This window comes from Oncorhynchus mykiss, chromosome 8, assembly GCF_013265735.2.
Source record: "Oncorhynchus mykiss isolate Arlee chromosome 8, USDA_OmykA_1.1, whole genome shotgun sequence".
NCBI lineage: Eukaryota > Metazoa > Chordata > Actinopteri > Salmoniformes > Salmonidae > Oncorhynchus > Oncorhynchus mykiss.
Genome location: NC_048572.1, coordinates 19,075,307 through 19,092,834, shown reverse-complemented (window position 1 = coordinate 19,092,834; position 17,528 = coordinate 19,075,307). Strand labels below are relative to the sequence as shown.

The following is a 17,528-nucleotide window of genomic DNA, read 5'->3' as shown; positions in this document are numbered from 1 at the left end:
CGGATGTGGCAGGGCTTGCAAACTACTACAGACAACAAAGGGAAGCACAGCCGAGAGCTGCCCAGTGACATAAACCTACCAGACGAGCTAAATAACTTATATGCTCGCTTCAAGGCAAGAAACACTGAAACATGCATGAGAGCATCAGCTGTTCCAGACGACTGTGAGAACTGTAAACAGGTCACTGGCCGCTGGACCGGACGGATTACCAGGACATGCTCGGAGTGCACGCATGTGCTGACCAACTGGCAAGTGTCTTCACTGACATTTTCAACCTCTCCATGTCTGAGTCTGTAATACCAACGTTTCAAGCAGACCACCATAGTGCCGTGCCCAAGAACACTAAGGTAACCTGCCTAAATGACTACCGACCCGTAGCACTCACGTCTTTAGCCATGAAATGCTTTGAAAGGCTGGTCATGGCTCACATCAACACCATTGTCCCAGAAACCCTAGACCCACTCCAATTTGCGTACCGCCCTAACAGATCCACAGATAATGCAATCTCTATTGCACTCCACACTGCTCTTTCCACCCTGGACAAAAGGAACACCTATGTGAGAATGCTATTCATTGACTAAAGCTCAGTGTTCAACACCGTAGTGCCCTCAAAGCTCATCAATAAACTAAGGACCCTGGGCCTAAACACCTCCCTCTGCAGCTGGATCCTGTACTTCCTGATGGGCCGCCCCCAGGTGGCAAGGGTAGGTAACAACACATCCGCCATGCTGATCCTCAACACAGTGGCCCCTCAGGGGTGTGTGCTCTGTCCCCTCCTGTACTCCCTGATCATTCATGACTGCACGGCCAGGCATGACTCCAACACCATCATTAAGTTTTCCGATGACACAACAGTGGTAGACTTGATCACCGACAACGACGAGACAGCCTATAGGGTGGACTCCGGATCAAATGGCCACCCAGACTATTTGCACCACCCCCCCACACACTTTTACACCTCTGCTACTCTCTGTTGTTATCATCTATGCATAGTCACTTTAATAACTCTACCTACATGTACATATCACCTCAACTAACTGGTGCCCCCGCACATTGACTCTGTACCAGTACCCCCCCTGTATATAATCTCGCTATTGTTATTTTACTGCTGCTCATAAATCACTTGTTACTTATATTTCTTACTCTTATTCCTATTTATTTTTTTATTTGTATATAGATATATATTTATTTTTTAAACTGAATTGTTGGTCAGGGGCTCATACGTAATCATACACCCGTTGTATTTGGAGTGTGTGACTAATAGCATTTGATTTGATTTTATCTATTTTCCCTTCAAAATTCACCAGAAACAACTATTTCACAGTAATTTCTTTAACACCTACAAGGGTGTTGATCTCAGAACCCATTGAGCCTGACCTCCTCAATATGCAACTCAAAGTTATGCATTCGTCGCCCAGTGTATACCTATTGATTCTTGAATACTTAAATGTGTGATCTTTGCTTATGCTTGATTGCTATTTAGATTATGACAGATAATCCTGCATTATTACAATGCTAATTGTTTATTGCAAATGGGCCCATAATTGATGACTATATGTTGTCAACTGAGTCACGTGGACTCATCAGACAAAGTAAACAACATACAATAGGAGTCTCCACTGAGCAAAACTCTAATTTCATTGGCTGTGAAGCAGCATCCGTCCGTTTATATAATACTCAGAGAAAAGTCTAAGCGCTCGTAGAGCCTGAGACTGAAGGAGGTTGTGCATGGTTTGCTGAATATGATTAGGTGAGATTAAGCTTTTCATATGCATGATCTATATTACGCACCATCATTTCATAACCAATTGTTCAACAAGTCAACATGACTACAGTGTTTACTTATCTCTTTGTTTCCCTCAGCTGAAAGGATCCTGACCAGAGCTCAAAATCAGTGCTTAGTGTTTCCCAATGAAATAATTGGGATTAAGGTATTGATTGCAGAGAACAAATTAAAGAAACACGCAATATTTGAAGTGTTAAGGTGAGTATAAGTTTTAGGTTGATTGCATGGAGTCTGTCTATTCATACCACTTTTCATATTTTCAAAGGAGCAAGAATAAGAAAGATGACATTCCAACACTATTTTCTTTCTTTGTGACCTTTCAATCAAGAACCACATACAGTATGACTAGTTGATGCTACCCCAATTATGCTTCATTAACTTCTGTGATGTGAAATTGTTGTTGATACTAGTCATTTACAGAAGTAGTGGTTCAAGTTGCATGATTACATTTACATACTATGAATATATAGTATAAAAGTTTGATAAAAACTGTGTTTATTAAATGTGTAACTATTTCATGAAGATAGTAATAGCTTACTATTTATGTGGGAATGTGTTACCACAGCCATTTTTCACCCCAAGTGCATTGCCCTCATTTGTGTTATTTTTAGAAATAAACTGGATTTCGATGGGAAGCATAATCAGCAGGATGTGTTGTATTTTCAGAAGCCCAATAATCTGACTCAGAACAACGTTTTGGACTAGCAGTTCTGTGTTCCGTCTGTTACAGTAACAATATTCTTGCAAAACTTTAATTGAAAGTAAGTCCAGTTAATTTTGCAAACATAAATGTAGATGACAGATGAAAACGTGAAAAATGTTGAAAAACACATTTAAAGATGTGATCAAATTGTTCCTTGTCTCTAGGCCTAAAACACCAGGTGGAATGGACTTCTCAAATACTTCGAACCTCAACAGCACTGTGAAATCACAGACTCTTTTCTGCTACGAGTCTTTGACTGGGTCGTGTGTGAGGTTTGCTCGACCCCTGAGCGTTCAGGTTCCGATGTTCACATCGATGGTGTTGGCCATACTGGTGACTGTTATTGGGAATCTTCTGGTCATCACCTCCATTGCACACTTCAAGCAGCTTCAAACCTCCGTAAACCAACTGCTCGTCTCCTTGGCTGTGTGTGACCTCCTTCTGGGAGTGTTTGTAATGCCGTGCAGTGCTGTGCGCTCTGTCCAGGGCTGTTGGTACCTAGGAGGGTTTCTGTGTAAGCTCCACACCAGCACTGATATTATGCTGAGCACATCCTCCATCTTCCATCTATCCTTCATCTCCATTGATCGTTACTTTGCTGTCTGCAGGCCACTGTCGTACAGACTGATCATCACCAATAACACTGTATTGATCATGATCACCACCAGTTGGCTGGTCCCTGCCATTTTTTCTTATGGAATGATCTTCCCTGAGATCAATCTTAAAGGCAGGGAGGATTTCTATGAAACACATGTCAAGTGCATTGGAGGCTGTCAGGTGTTCTTTAGTCCAGTGGCAGCTTTAGTAGCATCCTCCTTCAGTTTTTACATCCCAGGCATGATCTTGATTTGTATATATTCCAAGATATATTGGGTTGCCAGGGCTCAGGCCAGGTCCATTAAAGATTTATCTCGTCAGTTTAAAGAGGCAGACTCTGGACGTAGAGAGAGACGAGGGGCAAATATTCTGGCAATAGTAGTGGGAGTGTTTCTAATCTGCTGGAGTCCCTTTTCCTTGTGCCTCATCATTGACCCTTTCATACAGTACTCCATCCCCCCGCTGTTGGGGGATACCCTGGTTTGGTTTGGATATTTGAACTCTGCTTTTAACCCTATTGTCTATGCTTTCTTTTACACTTGGTTCAGGAGGGCTTTGAGAATCATCATCAGTGGTCACATCTTTCGCAGAGGTTCTTGTAGATTTAGATTGTATTCTGAGTAAAGTTTCAGTTGACATTGTATGATGTGTGTTCAAATAAATATATGAATTATTGTGGGATGTAACATGTGACAGTTATGCAACTAAAAGATAAAGCTTGAGTGAAAATGTAACACAGCTGCTTTTAACCTGTTTCATATAAAGCTGTTTGCCTGAAATAAATGTATTTCAATGCCTTTGATGTCTGTGCCTGTCACCTTGTTTAATAGTGTTCTTTGTCTCCTCCTAGTGGCTACTTGAGGTACACACCGCTGGAACAGTAATTCTGATCTTAGTGCTCATGACATCACTATTTTACAAAACTATCATACTGTAATGCTGTACATTACTTGAATATACACATATAATATAAACAGATGTAAATCATGTAACCTATTATAACTGGCTGATAGCTGGGAAAGGGGTGTGCCCAAAATATGTCCAATAGAGTATATAAACTCTGTCATTCTTCTAAGAAGACTGTGCTGGATTCAGCACCACTTACACACCTGCACCTGTGACTACAGTTGCAAGTGATCAGCTCTAACTTGAATGTCTTTTTGTTTTTGGCAATGGATATCTCATCTCATCAACATCTGGATCCTAAGATGTTCTGTTACCCAGAATCAAATGCCTCCTGCACCAGAGAAATCTTCAGTGAAGGGTTTCAAATTGCTTCATACTTTTTTTTTGTTTCTGTTATGCTGGTTACTATTCTAGGGAACGGTGTGGTCATTATCTCCGTTGCTCACATAAAACAGCTCCACACGCCAACTAACATACTTATAATGTCTTTGGCAGTTGCAGACCTACTAGTTGGAGTAACTGTGATGCCTTTTAGTACAATTAAGGCTGTGGAGGGCTGCTGGTACTTTGGAGATGCTTTTTGTTTCCTGCATTCTGATATGTTCCTCACATCTGTTTCAATTTTCCACCTGGTATTCATAGCCATAGATCGATATGAGTCTGTGTGCAGTCCACTTCGCTATTCCACCAAGATTACTATACCAATTGCATGGCTCATGGTTTTTGCCAGTTGGGCCGTTGCTGCATTGTACTCCTATGGCCTATTATATTCCAAAGCAAATGTAAGAGGACTGGATGAATTCATTGCATCTATATACTGCCTGGGAAGTTGTAATCTTTTCCTTAATGCTCTGTGGGGCGCCCTAGACACATTGATAGCCTTTTTCTTTCCGTGCTCTGTAATGGTGGGTTTGTATACCAAAATATTTTTGGTGGCAAAAGAACATCTAAGGAAGATTGAAGCCAGCCAAAATAATTCCAATGAGGGAGGTAGAGGTGTGGTGTCTCAACGGTCAGAGCGGAAAGCAGCTAAAACTTTAGGCATTGTGGTGGGTGTTTTCATCTTTTGCTGGCTGCCTTTCTTTGTTAATTCCATAGTTGATCCATACACAAACTTTAGCACACCACCTATTCTCTTTGAGGTGTTTATCTGGCTGGGTTACTTTAATTCTACTGCAAATCCAATCATCTATGCACTGTTTTATCCTTGGTTTCGAAAATGTCTTAATCTCATTGTCACATTGAAAATATTCAATAGAAATTCTTCCTATATAAATGTATTTGCTACTACGTGATCTATTGTAAAGCTACATTAATATAATATACAACTATGTGTGAACAGTATGTAACTAACTTCATGCAAAAAAATGTAAATGTTTCATAATAGCCCTTTTTGGGGCAGCAGATGAATTGTCCAGTTACTGTAATTTACTTCTCACAAAAGGATTCATGTCAATACATGTACAGTATGTGGTTTAGTGGCAGTTTAAAAAAAAACACAAGCTATGACCTGTCCACCTTGGATAGTGTGTTCAATGAGGAAAATGAAGAGAAGCATTTGAGAAACCTCTTCTGAACAGTATACTGCTGTCGATATTTGCCTGGTCTTTTTCATGTAATCTTGTTTCATTTATAAATCCCTTCTTATTGTATTTTGAATGTAGCATAGGCCTACCTTAGAATAAAGCGTATAAAGTACATAAAATGTGTCTTTGGATTTTATTTTTTTTGTATCTCAATCATCTTGTGTCTAATCATTTAATGGCTAGAGTTGAACTAAACAACTACAGGTACCCGGCTTCCAGTCCCATTGTCTGAACTAGACATTTTTATCAAAGATGATCTATTATAGTGAGAAGACAGCTACTCTAACGATGGAAAAGCATGTCCTCGAAGATGGAAGGGGGAGGCGAAATCAAGCCATTGAGAGGGCAAATACGCATATAAACAACAGGCACAACTTAGCTTTAGCCCCGCCGAGGCTGATTATAAAAGGATATTCCGATTGTTAGTGGAAATGGAAGTGAGAGCGCGTGACGTCACCTCCGTTTTTGGACGTTAACTAGGCGACACTATGTCTTAACTCCTCGTCCACATTTTCTGGATTGGTTGAACAGTGCAGAAGAGAACCTCTCCTAACATTTAAAAACACATCTTATCAAGACCAGAATGTGGGGGATCTAGTTTCAGGAGTTTTTTTGTTTATGCTTGCTGTGTTAGGTTATAAAGTTGTTTTTTAAGTTACCGTAAGGCCATGTGCGTCCAATTATATATGTGCATTTGTAACAGCCAAACCATTATGAAACTTCTATTCGTTCAAATAAGCAAGACGTAACAAATTAGCAATCAATTACATTTGTGTTGACCAAATTCGACATTCTCATTGACCTACATGCACAAATTCCTCACTTCGTGGTCTTATTTTCGTGGAAAGATTTTGGGCGAAGTAAATCCTCTCACTTCACCTCTTGCACTATGATTTGATCTTTGCTGTAAAGCGGCTTAGAGTGGATCATGTGACTAGAAAAACATGACACACCGATCAGGAAGCAGAGTGTAGGCCGAGCAGACTGTCAAGACAGAACTCATTAAGGTAAACGAATATTTAGTGTTCCCCGAAATTTGCCATCAGCAATGTTTGGATATGCAAATGATTAGTAAATGTCGACAAGCGACAATTAAGCTGTAATTCATGCGACCTGAAAGGGATTTTAATGTTTACTGAAAGTTGTCAGCATTTGTGCAACTGGATATACAACAATGTATCTCTCTCTGTACGCTGCAGTATTTTCTTGATCTAAATGAACATGGCTACTTTACCATTCATGTTTTTAGCGTTTGATGAAATGTATATTATGACATACGAGTAGCAAATAGACACAGTGGGGAGGAGGCGTATTTGACATACAACCAGTTATTCAGGCGTTCGTATTTCCACATTTTTCTGGTCTAGTTCTCCAGGTTGAGGGCGTTAGCTTGCCCTGCCTGTGCTCTCTTCCAATGCCTGTATCTGATTGGACGGCTGGCTGATGAACTTCAACTAACCTTTTGCAGACTGTACTCTTGTGTACATTCATGTGTTTCTCTTACTGATGGCCTATTATGTTCCTCAACATTCATGGTTTATTCACTATTTTATACAAACATAGGGGATTTTTCCCACTTTGGCGACAGCACGTATGTATGTCTATGGGAATGACTGTTCATAATACATAAAGCAGGTGGGAGTGAATAGAAGTGAACTGAGGCAAGCCATGTGAGTGACTGACAACAATACTTGCTACATTTTATATTTCAAGGTATTGGGGAGACTCCCAATGTGTCAACGATGGCCTACCAGTACGGAAAAGTGCAGGACCCAAATGTGCTTACTCAGACGATAATCTCCAACATCCAAAAGATCGCACAACAAAGTAATTGATACACATGGACAAACTGTGCACACAACCACAACATGTAAATCAGTACAAACAAGTTTTGTTATATCCTCAGACTTTAGTAGGCCAATAGGCTACTACTACACATATCCTATGAGGCCTGGGGGTAGACTCAAATGTATTAATATATCTACATTATAATTTTTATTTTGAATGCATTTTCAAATGTAATGCTTTTCCTATTGAATGAACACACATATTGTTTTGTGTCACAATATGTGTGCCTTGTTTCTGCCAGCATCTGAAATACAGAGTATTGTGGATAAGTTGGGAACCCCACAAGATACAACTGAGCTCAGACAGCAGCTGTGAGTTCTGTTTTAATCAGAAAAGTCTCTTGTCTGTAACTTTTAAAGATGTTTTTACATGCAGGTATTTGTATTATAATGGAATATTATCTAAATTAGGCTTTTGACTTTTCAAATGTAGGCAGCAGAAACAACAGAATGTCAACCACCTTGCCAAAGAAACAGACCGAAGTGTGAAGCAATTTGGCTCTTTGCCTGTCACAACTGAACAGGTACTCAACACCTTTTTTTTGTACAACAAGCAACAAAACGTATAGTAACTACTGTCATGTGCAATAGCAGACAGAACATTATTTACACAGTAATGTGAAAACAGCTAGGTGAACAGCACCTCAGTGTTCATTGGTCACATATGTTAGGTGGGCTGGCCTGTGTTGTCCAAGCTGGTCCTAGGATGACCTGTTCCTGAGTCTCAAGTCTCAATCAACACAACTTGTCACAAAAAAATAATTGCACTTGTAGTAGTGCCCTCCGTTCACCTTTTATGAATGCATTTGTCATTAAAAGGGACAATCAGCAGTTGCTACATCCATTTTTGGACTTAACGTATCCATTGGTTCTTGAAGAATATTACTTATACATTCCTCCATGAAAGATGATCTATAAGCTTGTTTTATTCCAATGTTTGTCAACAAAGTAAATGTAAACACACACTGTATAGCATTAAAAAAACATGGTTAAAACTATCATTTTTATATCATGGATGGTCAGTCCTTGCATCCATATCTGTCTTTTAATTTGAGAGTGGTTACATTTCCCCAGTCCCATCCCCCGCGTTATGCCCAAACAGTGTTGGGGAGTATGCTTGTTTTTGTTTTAACTGCTGATTGCCGCTTTGTATTTGCATATTTTATCTTAGCCAACTTTCAACAAACTTACCCTGCATTCTCAATGTTTTACTTTTATGAGAATATAAATTGGATAACAATTTCTTTTCCAAAGAATGTTATTTAAAAAAATATGTATTTCTACTTTGTCATTACATGGTGTGCTGATACTGTATAATAGGAAACGATAAGGTACTGTGTTTTATCGGAGTGGCTGCAGTTCTGATTTCTCTGGAACCCGCCTCCGTGGGTTTCCCTCCTTTACTCACTGCTCTAGGCCTACTTGTTTGGCTGCCTGGAGAACAGGCTACTCTGGTGAATTTCAGTGATGAATGGTGCTCATTTAATAAAATTAAAGCTGAAAATGACAATGATAGCATTCTACATAACAGAACCAAATATAATAGTATAAGCAGTGGTCTGGTACCAACCAGTCGATCACCAAACATTTCTGTAGAAAAGCCAATGATAAAGCCTTGCGCTCCAATTTTTGTTTTTCGACCAGGAGAGCTAAAGGATGTGCGCCTACTGCGCTGGCCAATCGGATAGCTCTCTGCTGCTCTCTCCCTCCTCTGAGACTAATGCCATGTTCAAAACAACTGGGATCTCGGAAATCTCCATCTTCAGTGTGTTCAAGACAACTGAGAACCCTGGGGGGGGGGTAGAGAACGATATCTCAGTGGGAACAATCCAACTCCGAATTCCAAGTCGGAAACTCGGGTATCTTTCTAAAGCTCAGACTTTCCGACCTGAAGATCACTGATATCATGAGTTCCCAGATGCAGCTACCATCAGTCCGGTAAAATAAAAAAGCAAATTATTTCAATTTATGGTCCACAGTGCCTTGCAAGTGCTACATTAGCACATCTATTTTGTTATAAAAGCTTGAGTTTTGAAATCTAATATGGTCTGAGAACAACAATATTGGCAGGACAGGCATATAGCCAAAATGCTGTAATAATGTACTAGGAAATGTATTAGGTCTAGAACTGTTTTATATTAGGTTAAATGTTTTTAGTCATGTTTAAAAATCTATCTGAGCGGTCTCTGCTTGCTTTTTGACTGGGAAAGTGATTGACTCTGAAAAGGTTGGTGACCACTGCTGAATATAATTCAAAACAACACTGTACTGTGCAACACTTCATATTCCCATGAAATTGTGATTGAGATCAAATGGTTGGCATGCAGATGCTACATGGCCGTTTCACCGGTAAAACTTGAAGAATTATCATTCACGATTGACAGTGAGAAATGTGAAGAGAGGGTGACCTCAAATGTGTGCGTAAAGAACAGATAAAGAAAAGCTTGCGCAGAACGTGTTTCGAATCTTTAGCTCTGGGGAAGAAGGTTCCAGGGGGGCGGGGGGGTTACTTTTGGATCCGCCTTTATTTATATATACTGCTGGTGCACTATTCGTAAACGCATTGACTTTATTTCCTGTTTTCGTAGTTGTGCCTTCTCGTTCAAGGAAGGCCCAAGGCACACTGCACGAACATTTTTCCTGACAGCAGAAATCCAACAGTTTGAATGAATTTCTGTTTGTGTGTGGTAAAGAAAGCAATTATTGCATTCTTGTAGAGCTTATAAGGAAAGGTTGGAATGCACGCTGTGGCAGGAATAAAACAATTCTTACAAACATCCACATTTTCAGTTTTTCAATACTGTCCTGGATGTTTAATTTAGACAATGGAAAGACAAATGATGGGTTTAATTGCAAACACATTCTAGTTGTATTACTTGCTAACAAAAATATATATAAATATTTTTCATATAAGTCTCACAATGAGATGTTAGTATTTCACTTCTGCTTATGTAAAGTAGGACATGAGGGCCTGAGACGAAAGTCCTAAGAATAATTCTCTATCGGTTGAAATTAAAGAGTGATGCTATGGCACAGTATCATGAACACTCTAATTTGATGTTAACTCATTTGTTTACATATACCTCTCTTCTAGCGCCAGAGAAAGATCCAGAAAGACCGATTTATCAATGACTTCTCCAATGCACTGGCCAATTTCCAAAAGACACAGAGGCAGGCTGCTCAGAAAGAGAAGGCGTTTGTTGCCAGAGTCCGTGCTGAGTCCAGAGTGTCGGTTAGTAATCATCAAAAATGTACACAAACTTTACTAGGTACAGACCAGAGGAGGCTGGTTGGAGGAACTATAGGAAGACAAGCTAATTTTAATGGCTGGAATGGAATTAATGGAACTGTTTCAAACGTGGTTTCCATATGTTTGAAACGTTTCACACTGTTCTATTCCGGCCATTAGAAGGAGCCCATCCTCATATAGTTCCTCCCACCAGCCTCCACTGGTACAGACCACACCTTCAACATTAACGTTTTTGTTTAATGCAGGAAAAGGTTTAAAGGTACTGGATGGGGGTGTGTGTGTGTGTATATGTTACTTTACAGCCTTAATCGAAAATGGATACAAAAAAAAAATCTTTGTCAATCTACACACAATAAATACCCCATAATGACAAAGCGAAAACAGTTTTTTTTACATTTTTGAAAATGTATTAAAAATGAAAAACTGATGCCTTATTTACATAAGTATTCAGACCCTTTCCAATGGGACTCAAAATTGAGCTCCTGTGCATCCTGTTTCCATTGATCATCCTTAAATGTTTCTACAATGTGATTGGAGTCCACCTGTGGTAAATTCAATTGATTTTTTGGAAAGGCACATACCTGTCTATATAAGGTCCCATGGTTGACAGTACATGTCAGAGCAAAAACCAAGCCATGAGGTCAAAGGAATTGTCTGTAGAGCTCCAATATAGGATTGTGTCGAGGCACAGATCTGGGGAAGGGTATCAAAAGATTTCTGCAGCATTTAAGGTCCCCAGGAACACAGTGGCCTCCATTCTTAAATGGAAGAAGTTTGGAACAATGAAGACGAAACAAAATGTGGGAAAAAGTCAAGGGGTCTGAATACTTTTCAAATGCACTGTGTATAAACACATTTAGTTACATTACAGCCTTATTCTAAAATGTATTATATCAGTTTTTTTCTTCATCAATGTAAATGTGATATTTCAGTTTATATTTTTAATACATTTCCAAAAATGTCTAAAAAGCTGTCTTTGCTTTGTCATTGTGAGGTATTGAGTGGAGATTGAGGATTATATATATATATACACACACACATTCATACGTATTTAATATATATATATGTGGACACCCCTTCAAATTAGTGGATTCAGCTGTTTCAGCCACACCCGTTGCTGACAGGTGTGTATATAATCAAGCACACACAGCCATGCAATCTACACAGACAAGCATTGGCAGTAGAATGGCCTTACTGAAGAGCTCAGTGATTTTCAACATAGCACCGTCATAGGATGCAAGCTTTCCAACAAATCAGTTTGTCAAATTTTCGCCCTGCTAGAGCTGCCCCGGTTAACTGTAAGTGCTGTTATTGTGAAGTGGAATCGTCTAGGAGCAACAAGAGCTCAGCCGCAAAGTGGTAGGCCACACAAGCTCACAGAATGGGACCGCAGAGTTTTAAATCATCTGTTCTCGGTTGCAACACTCACTTCCGAGTTACAAACTGCCTCTGGAGCAACATCAGCACAAGAACTGTTCGGCGGGAGCTTCATGAAATGGGTTTCCATGGCCGAGTAGCCGTACACAAGCCTAAGATCACCATGCGCAATGCCAAGCGTCAGCTGGAGTGGCGTAAAGCTTGCCTACTCTGGAGCGGTGGAAACTAGTTCTCTGGAGTGATGAATCACGATTCACCATCTGGCAGTCCAATGGAAGAATCTGGGTTTGGCGGATGCCAGGAGAACGCTACCTACCAGAATGCATAGTGCCAACTGTAAAGTTTGCGGAGTAGGAATAATGGCCTGGGGCTGTTTTTCATGGTTCGGGCTAGTCCCCTTAGTTCTAGTGAAGGGAAATCTTAACGCTACAGCATACTGACATTCTAGATGATTCCGTGATTTCAAATTTGGGGAAGACCCTTTCCTGTTTCTCACGTGACAATGCCCCCATGCACAAAGCGAGGTCCATACAGAAATGGTTTGTCGATATGTGTTGAAGAACTTGACTGTCCTGCACAGAGCCCTGACCTCAACCCCATCGAACACCTTTGGGATCAATTGGAACAGCGACTGTTAGCCAAGCCTAAACGCCCAACATCAGTGCCCTACCTCACTAATGCTCTTGTGGATGAATGGAAGCAAATTCCCACAGCAATACTCCAACATCTAGTGGAAAGTCTGTTATAGCAGTAAAGGGGGGACCAACTCCATATTAATGCCCATGATTTTGGAATGAGATGTTCGATGAGCAGGTGTCCACATACTTTTGGTCATGTAGTGTATATACAGCCGTTGATTGGTGATAGGAGGAGTAGTCTTATTTGGTTGTCGAGAGGGGAGGAAATTTAAATGTTTCAAGTGTGGTCTTTCCTCCCAAACTGTAGTCACTTTACACATAAAGCCATAAATTAGAGAGCATCAGACTGACTGTTCTGTCCACCCTCAGGGTGGCTATCCTGACGAGAGCTTTGGAGGAAATGGAAACGTCTTTGAAAGGTCAGAGTTCAGCATTTCAGTGGTCTCGTGCTTTTTGAGTGAAATAGTACACAGACATGCTGCACTAAACATACTGTGCAAGCTGTTTAAATACATCCCAATGTCTGTTGCCACATAAAACTGCATGCCGACAACAGAGGAAGGAACCACTGTAGACACTCATATTTAATGGATTTACCCAGAGTTCATACTCCTGATTCCTCTATTATTGCCTACAGTTGTGGAGAATGTAAGCATCCTCTGTTACAGTTAAGATATTTTTTATTTGGTCTATTGGGGTTTAGCTCTTTTTTAAAAAAATGTCCTGACCTTTTGTTCTACTATGAATCGCTTAACCATTAAATGAATATTCACATACAAAACCCACAGTTGACTATTCTCTAACTGCTAGTTTATCTAAACATCCACTTTAGTGTTAACATGTCAGTCTTTATAGGCCCATCAGGCCCATCTCTCTCTAGCCCAGACAGACATAGTGGGAGGTGAGTGTTTGCTTTGGGTGGTTCACCACGTCTTCCCCATGTCTGACTCTACAGTGGGGGGCAGGCCCAGGTCCAGTCACAGTCCCAGGAGGTGGCCATCACTGAAGAGGACCTGCAGCTCATCCAGGAGAGAGAGACTTCCATCAGACAGCTAGAGGTGACAGCACTCCTATTACTCACTATTAGTGAACAAGATTCAGGGTTAAATTCTGATTTTGCTGGATGTCTTTCATTCCTTTAAATTATCTTATACCATAAATCATACAGTAATCATAGCTTATTTGGGCCGAAGGCTATTTTATTTGCCCCCCTATGTTTTCAGATAATAATTTTTTGACATAATGGGCTGTAAAAACACCCTAAAATCAGCTCCAAGTGATTTTAATTTCAGAAATCAAATCAAATGTTATGTCACATGCTCCGAATATAACAGGTGTAAACCTTACCGTGGAATGTTTACTTACAAGCCCTAGAGTTAAGAAAATATTTACTAAAGTAAAAATATAAAATAAATTCAAAAAGTAACACAAGAAAATTACATTACGAGGCTATATACAGGGGGTACCGGTACAGGTTAGTTGAGGTAATTTGTATAGTTAAGATAATGTTTTTTATTAGATGATAAACAGCGAGTAGCAGCAGTTTAAAAACAAAGGGCGTGGGGGTCAATATAAATATTCCAGGTGGCCATTTTATTAATTGTTCAGCAGTCTTATGGCTTGGGGGTAGCAGCTGTTAAGGAGCCTTTTGGTCCTAGACTTGGCGCTCTGGGACCTCTTGCCTTGCGGTAGCATAGAAAACAATCTCTGAATTGGGTGACTGGAGTCTTTGACCATTTTATGGGCCTTCCTCTGACACTGCCTTGTATATAGGTCCTGGATGTCCTTGGCCCCAGTGATGTACTGGGCTGTACGCACTACACTCTGTAGTGCCTTACGGTCAGATGCCAAGCAGTTGCCATACCAGGCATTGATGCAAATGGTCAGGATGCTCTTGATGGTGCAGCTGTAGAACTTTTGAGAATCTGGGGACCCATGCCAAATCTTTTCAATCTCCTGAGGGGGGAAAGGTGTTGTTATGCCCTCTTCACAACTGTCTTGGTGTGTTTGGACCATGATAGTTTGTTGGTGATGTGGACACCAAGGAACTTGAATCTCTCGACCCGCTCCACTACAGCCCTGTTGATGTTAATGGGGGCCTGTTTGGCCCTCCTTTTCAAATAGTCCACGAACAGCTCATTTGTCTTGCTCACATTGAGGGAGAAGTTGTTGTCCTTTCACCACACTGCCAGGTCTCTGACCTCCCTATAGGCCCATCGTTGTCGTTGATCAGGCCTATCACTGTTGTGTCATCAGCGAACTTAATGATGGGGTTGGAGTCGTGCTTGGCCATGCAGTCGTGGGTAAACAGGGAGTACAGGAAGGGACTAAGCATGCACCCCTGAGGGGCCCCAGTGTTGAGGATTAGCATTTCTAAATCTGTTCCCAAGTATTCCCACACATAATAAAGAGACACGTGAACTTATACCAATGCAAGCGAGGTTTGAAATTATTATGTTTTAGTGAAATATTGGGCTTCTTGCTGTCAATTTGCAGTTTACAAATTACTTGTAATTATGTTCTGGCCCCCCGACCATCCTCTCAAGAAAAAATTGGCCCGCGGCTGAATCTAGTTGATGATCCCTGCCTTATGCTATCCTGCAAATCACACTTACATAATGGATTTATATCCAGTCCATTTCATTTGTGGTGATGTCTGTTTATTCAATGCTTGTTTTCTCTTTTTTTAGTCTGATATTACAGACATAAATGAAATATTTAAGGACTTGGGCATGATGGTCCATGAGCAAGGGGATGTGATCGGTAAGCATACATTCAGTCATTTACTCCTCTAAACTTCTGACTGTTAGAAACTTTTCCACTTTCAAAACATTGACAGCATACGCCTACAGGGATCAAATACTGCATGTTTAGGAGTCTTTATGGAGAACAGTCTAATGAGTGTTCTGGGAAAAGAGGTTGACAAACAGCTATGCTAGCTAGACACACACGATTATGTCCCACAGTTAAAACCGAAGGGATGTTAACGTGATAATGACATCATTTGAGAGGCTAGTCATCGTCATGGTGTAAGTCAAAGGTTCTAACTTTTTCAGCAACATTTTCAAGAAAATATTCAACCAAAAACTGAACCTCTGGGAGAGAATGACCCTTTCACTGTGCATTTATACCCCTAGACAGTATAGAGGCCAATGTGGAAACTGCTGACCTTCATGTTCAGAATGCCACCCAGCAGTTAGCACAGGCTGCAGACTATCAGGTAGGTAACATAAGAATCATTATTTTGAGGGTGAATAAATCAGAATGCTTTTTCTGTATATTTTACAATACAATTTTCTTATAACGTTAAGTGTTTCTTTTGCCCCTTTCAGCGCAAATCTAGGAAGAAGATCTGCATTCTCATTGTCGTTCTGGCGGTTCTTGCTGTTGTCATTGGTTTAATCATCTGGGCATCAGTCAAAGGATGATGATGCTTTTCATATACTCTTTGGTCCTGGCATTTTATTGATTATTTAGGACTAAGTTTGAGTTACAAATCTCATGGCCATAATACTATAGTAAGAAGAATACACACAGCATAAACCTGGAATAGGCTTGTGTGATACAGTACCTGCTAATTATTATGGACTGGAGCCTAGTCTATGCACCAGAGGCCAAGAATTGTGCAATGCTAAGTAATATCTTGCATCACTTTTGCTGTCAAGTTCCTCAGTGCTGGCTTATTCTTCTCTTCAAGCCTTTATTTTCTATGAAGCAATTTATGCATTTTTATTTAATCTCACAAAGATTCTCACTGTATAAATAAATATGTACAGTGCCTTCAGAAAGTTTTTTCTCACCCACCTACACACCATATCTAGTAATGACAAAGTGAAAACATGATTTTGACAATGAAATGCTGAAATATCACATTTTCACAAGTATTCACACCCCTTAATCAATACATATTTTGAATGACCTTTGGCAGCGATTACAGCTGTGAGTCTTTATGGGTAAGTCTCTAAGAGCTCTGCACACCTGGATTGTGCAATATTTGCAAATTATTATTTTTACAATTCTTCAAGCTCTGTCAAGTTGGTTGGTGATCATTGCTAGACAGCCATTTTCTTGCCATAGACAACTTAATTGACAACTGCAACTAGGCCACTCAGGAACATTCAATGTCCTAGTGTCTGTTGGAAAGCAGACTGAACCAGGTTTCCTCTAGGATTTTGCCTGTGCTTAGCTCCATTCTGATGTATTTTTATCCTTAACTCCGTATTCCTTGCCGATGATGAGCATAACATGATGCAACGTTTTCTGCAGTTTTACTTTAGTGCCTTGTTGCAAACATGATGCAAGTCTTGGAATATGTGTATTCTGTACAGGATTCCTTCATTGAGGTTAGTATTTTGGAGTAACTACAATGTTGTTGATCCATCTTCAGTTTTCTCCTGCCACAGCCATTAAACTCTATAACAGTTTTAAAGTCACCATTGGCTCCATGGTGAAATCTCTGAGCGGTTTCTTTCCTCTCTGACACCTGTATCTTTGTAGTGACTGGGTGTATTGCAACACCATCCCAAAGTATAATTAATCAAATCACCATGCTCAAAGAGATATTCAATGTCTGCTTTTTATTTTTACCCATCTACCAAAAAGTTAAGAGTGAACTTTTAGTCCAACTCAGGAGGTGCGCACACCACTCACCTCTTCCGAGTATATTACCCGTTAATGTTCAGTCTCTGGATATTAAGGTTGACGAACTCAGGGCAAGGATTTCCTTCCAGAGAAACATCAGGGATTGTAACATACTCTGTTTCACGGAAACATGGCTCTTGGGATAAACTGAGTCCATTCAGCCAGTTGGGTTCTCTGTTCATCGTGCAGACGGGAAT

The 17,528-nt window shown here is 40.3% G+C and overlaps 3 protein-coding genes across 4 annotated transcripts; all 3 read left to right on the top strand.

The window, feature by feature from the left end:
- The first annotated feature begins 1,651 nt into the window (after nt 1-1,651).
- LOC110529544 (trace amine-associated receptor 1) lies at nt 1,652-3,970 on the top strand. Of its 2 annotated transcripts, XM_021611801.2 has the most exons (4): nt 1,652-1,750; nt 1,864-1,984; nt 2,453-2,547; nt 2,654-3,970. In XM_021611801.2, exon 4 carries the CDS (start codon nt 2,673-2,675, stop codon nt 3,708-3,710), a length of 1,038 nt encoding a protein of 345 aa, XP_021467476.2. In that variant the 5' UTR covers nt 1,652-1,750; nt 1,864-1,984; nt 2,453-2,547; nt 2,654-2,672; the 3' UTR covers nt 3,711-3,970. The 2 variants fall into 2 exon arrangements, with proteins under 2 accessions (XP_021467476.2, XP_036840825.1); XM_036984930.1 differs by having other exon boundaries at nt 1,864-2,547.
- A 146-nt stretch (nt 3,971-4,116) lies between these two features.
- LOC110529545 (trace amine-associated receptor 13c-like) lies at nt 4,117-5,674 on the top strand. Its single transcript, XM_021611802.2, has one exon. It carries the CDS (start codon nt 4,259-4,261, stop codon nt 5,285-5,287), a length of 1,029 nt encoding a protein of 342 aa, XP_021467477.2. The 5' UTR covers nt 4,117-4,258; the 3' UTR covers nt 5,288-5,674.
- Nucleotides 5,675-6,433: 759 nt separating this feature from the next.
- LOC110529543 (syntaxin-7) lies at nt 6,434-17,246 on the top strand. The gene is made up of 10 exons (XM_021611800.2): nt 6,434-6,585; nt 7,292-7,405; nt 7,668-7,737; nt 7,859-7,949; nt 10,520-10,657; nt 13,060-13,109; nt 13,646-13,748; nt 15,381-15,453; nt 15,828-15,910; nt 16,023-17,246. The coding sequence occupies exons 2-10, from the start codon at nt 7,321-7,323 to the stop codon at nt 16,116-16,118; spliced, it is 789 nt and encodes a 262-aa protein (XP_021467475.2). The 5' UTR covers nt 6,434-6,585; nt 7,292-7,320; the 3' UTR covers nt 16,119-17,246.
- The last annotated feature ends 282 nt before the right edge of the window (nt 17,247-17,528 follow it).

Bases quoted from the DNA above. Each gene is read 5' to 3' on its own strand.
- LOC110529545 (XM_021611802.2), top strand. From the start codon at position 4,259: ATGGATATCTCATCTCATCAACATCTGGATCCTAAGATGTTCTGTTAC.
- LOC110529544 (XM_021611801.2), top strand. From the start codon at position 2,673: ATGGACTTCTCAAATACTTCGAACCTCAACAGCACTGTGAAATCACAG.
- LOC110529543 (XM_021611800.2), top strand. From the start codon at position 7,321: ATGGCCTACCAGTACGGAAAAGTGCAGGACCCAAATGTGCTTACTCAG. The intron at 13,110-13,645 runs GTCAGAGTTCAG...CTGACTCTACAG, and splicing joins AATGGAAACGTCTTTGAAAG to TGGGGGGCAGGCCCAGGTCC. The intron at 13,749-15,380 runs GTGACAGCACTC...CTCTTTTTTTAG, and splicing joins CTTCCATCAGACAGCTAGAG to TCTGATATTACAGACATAAA.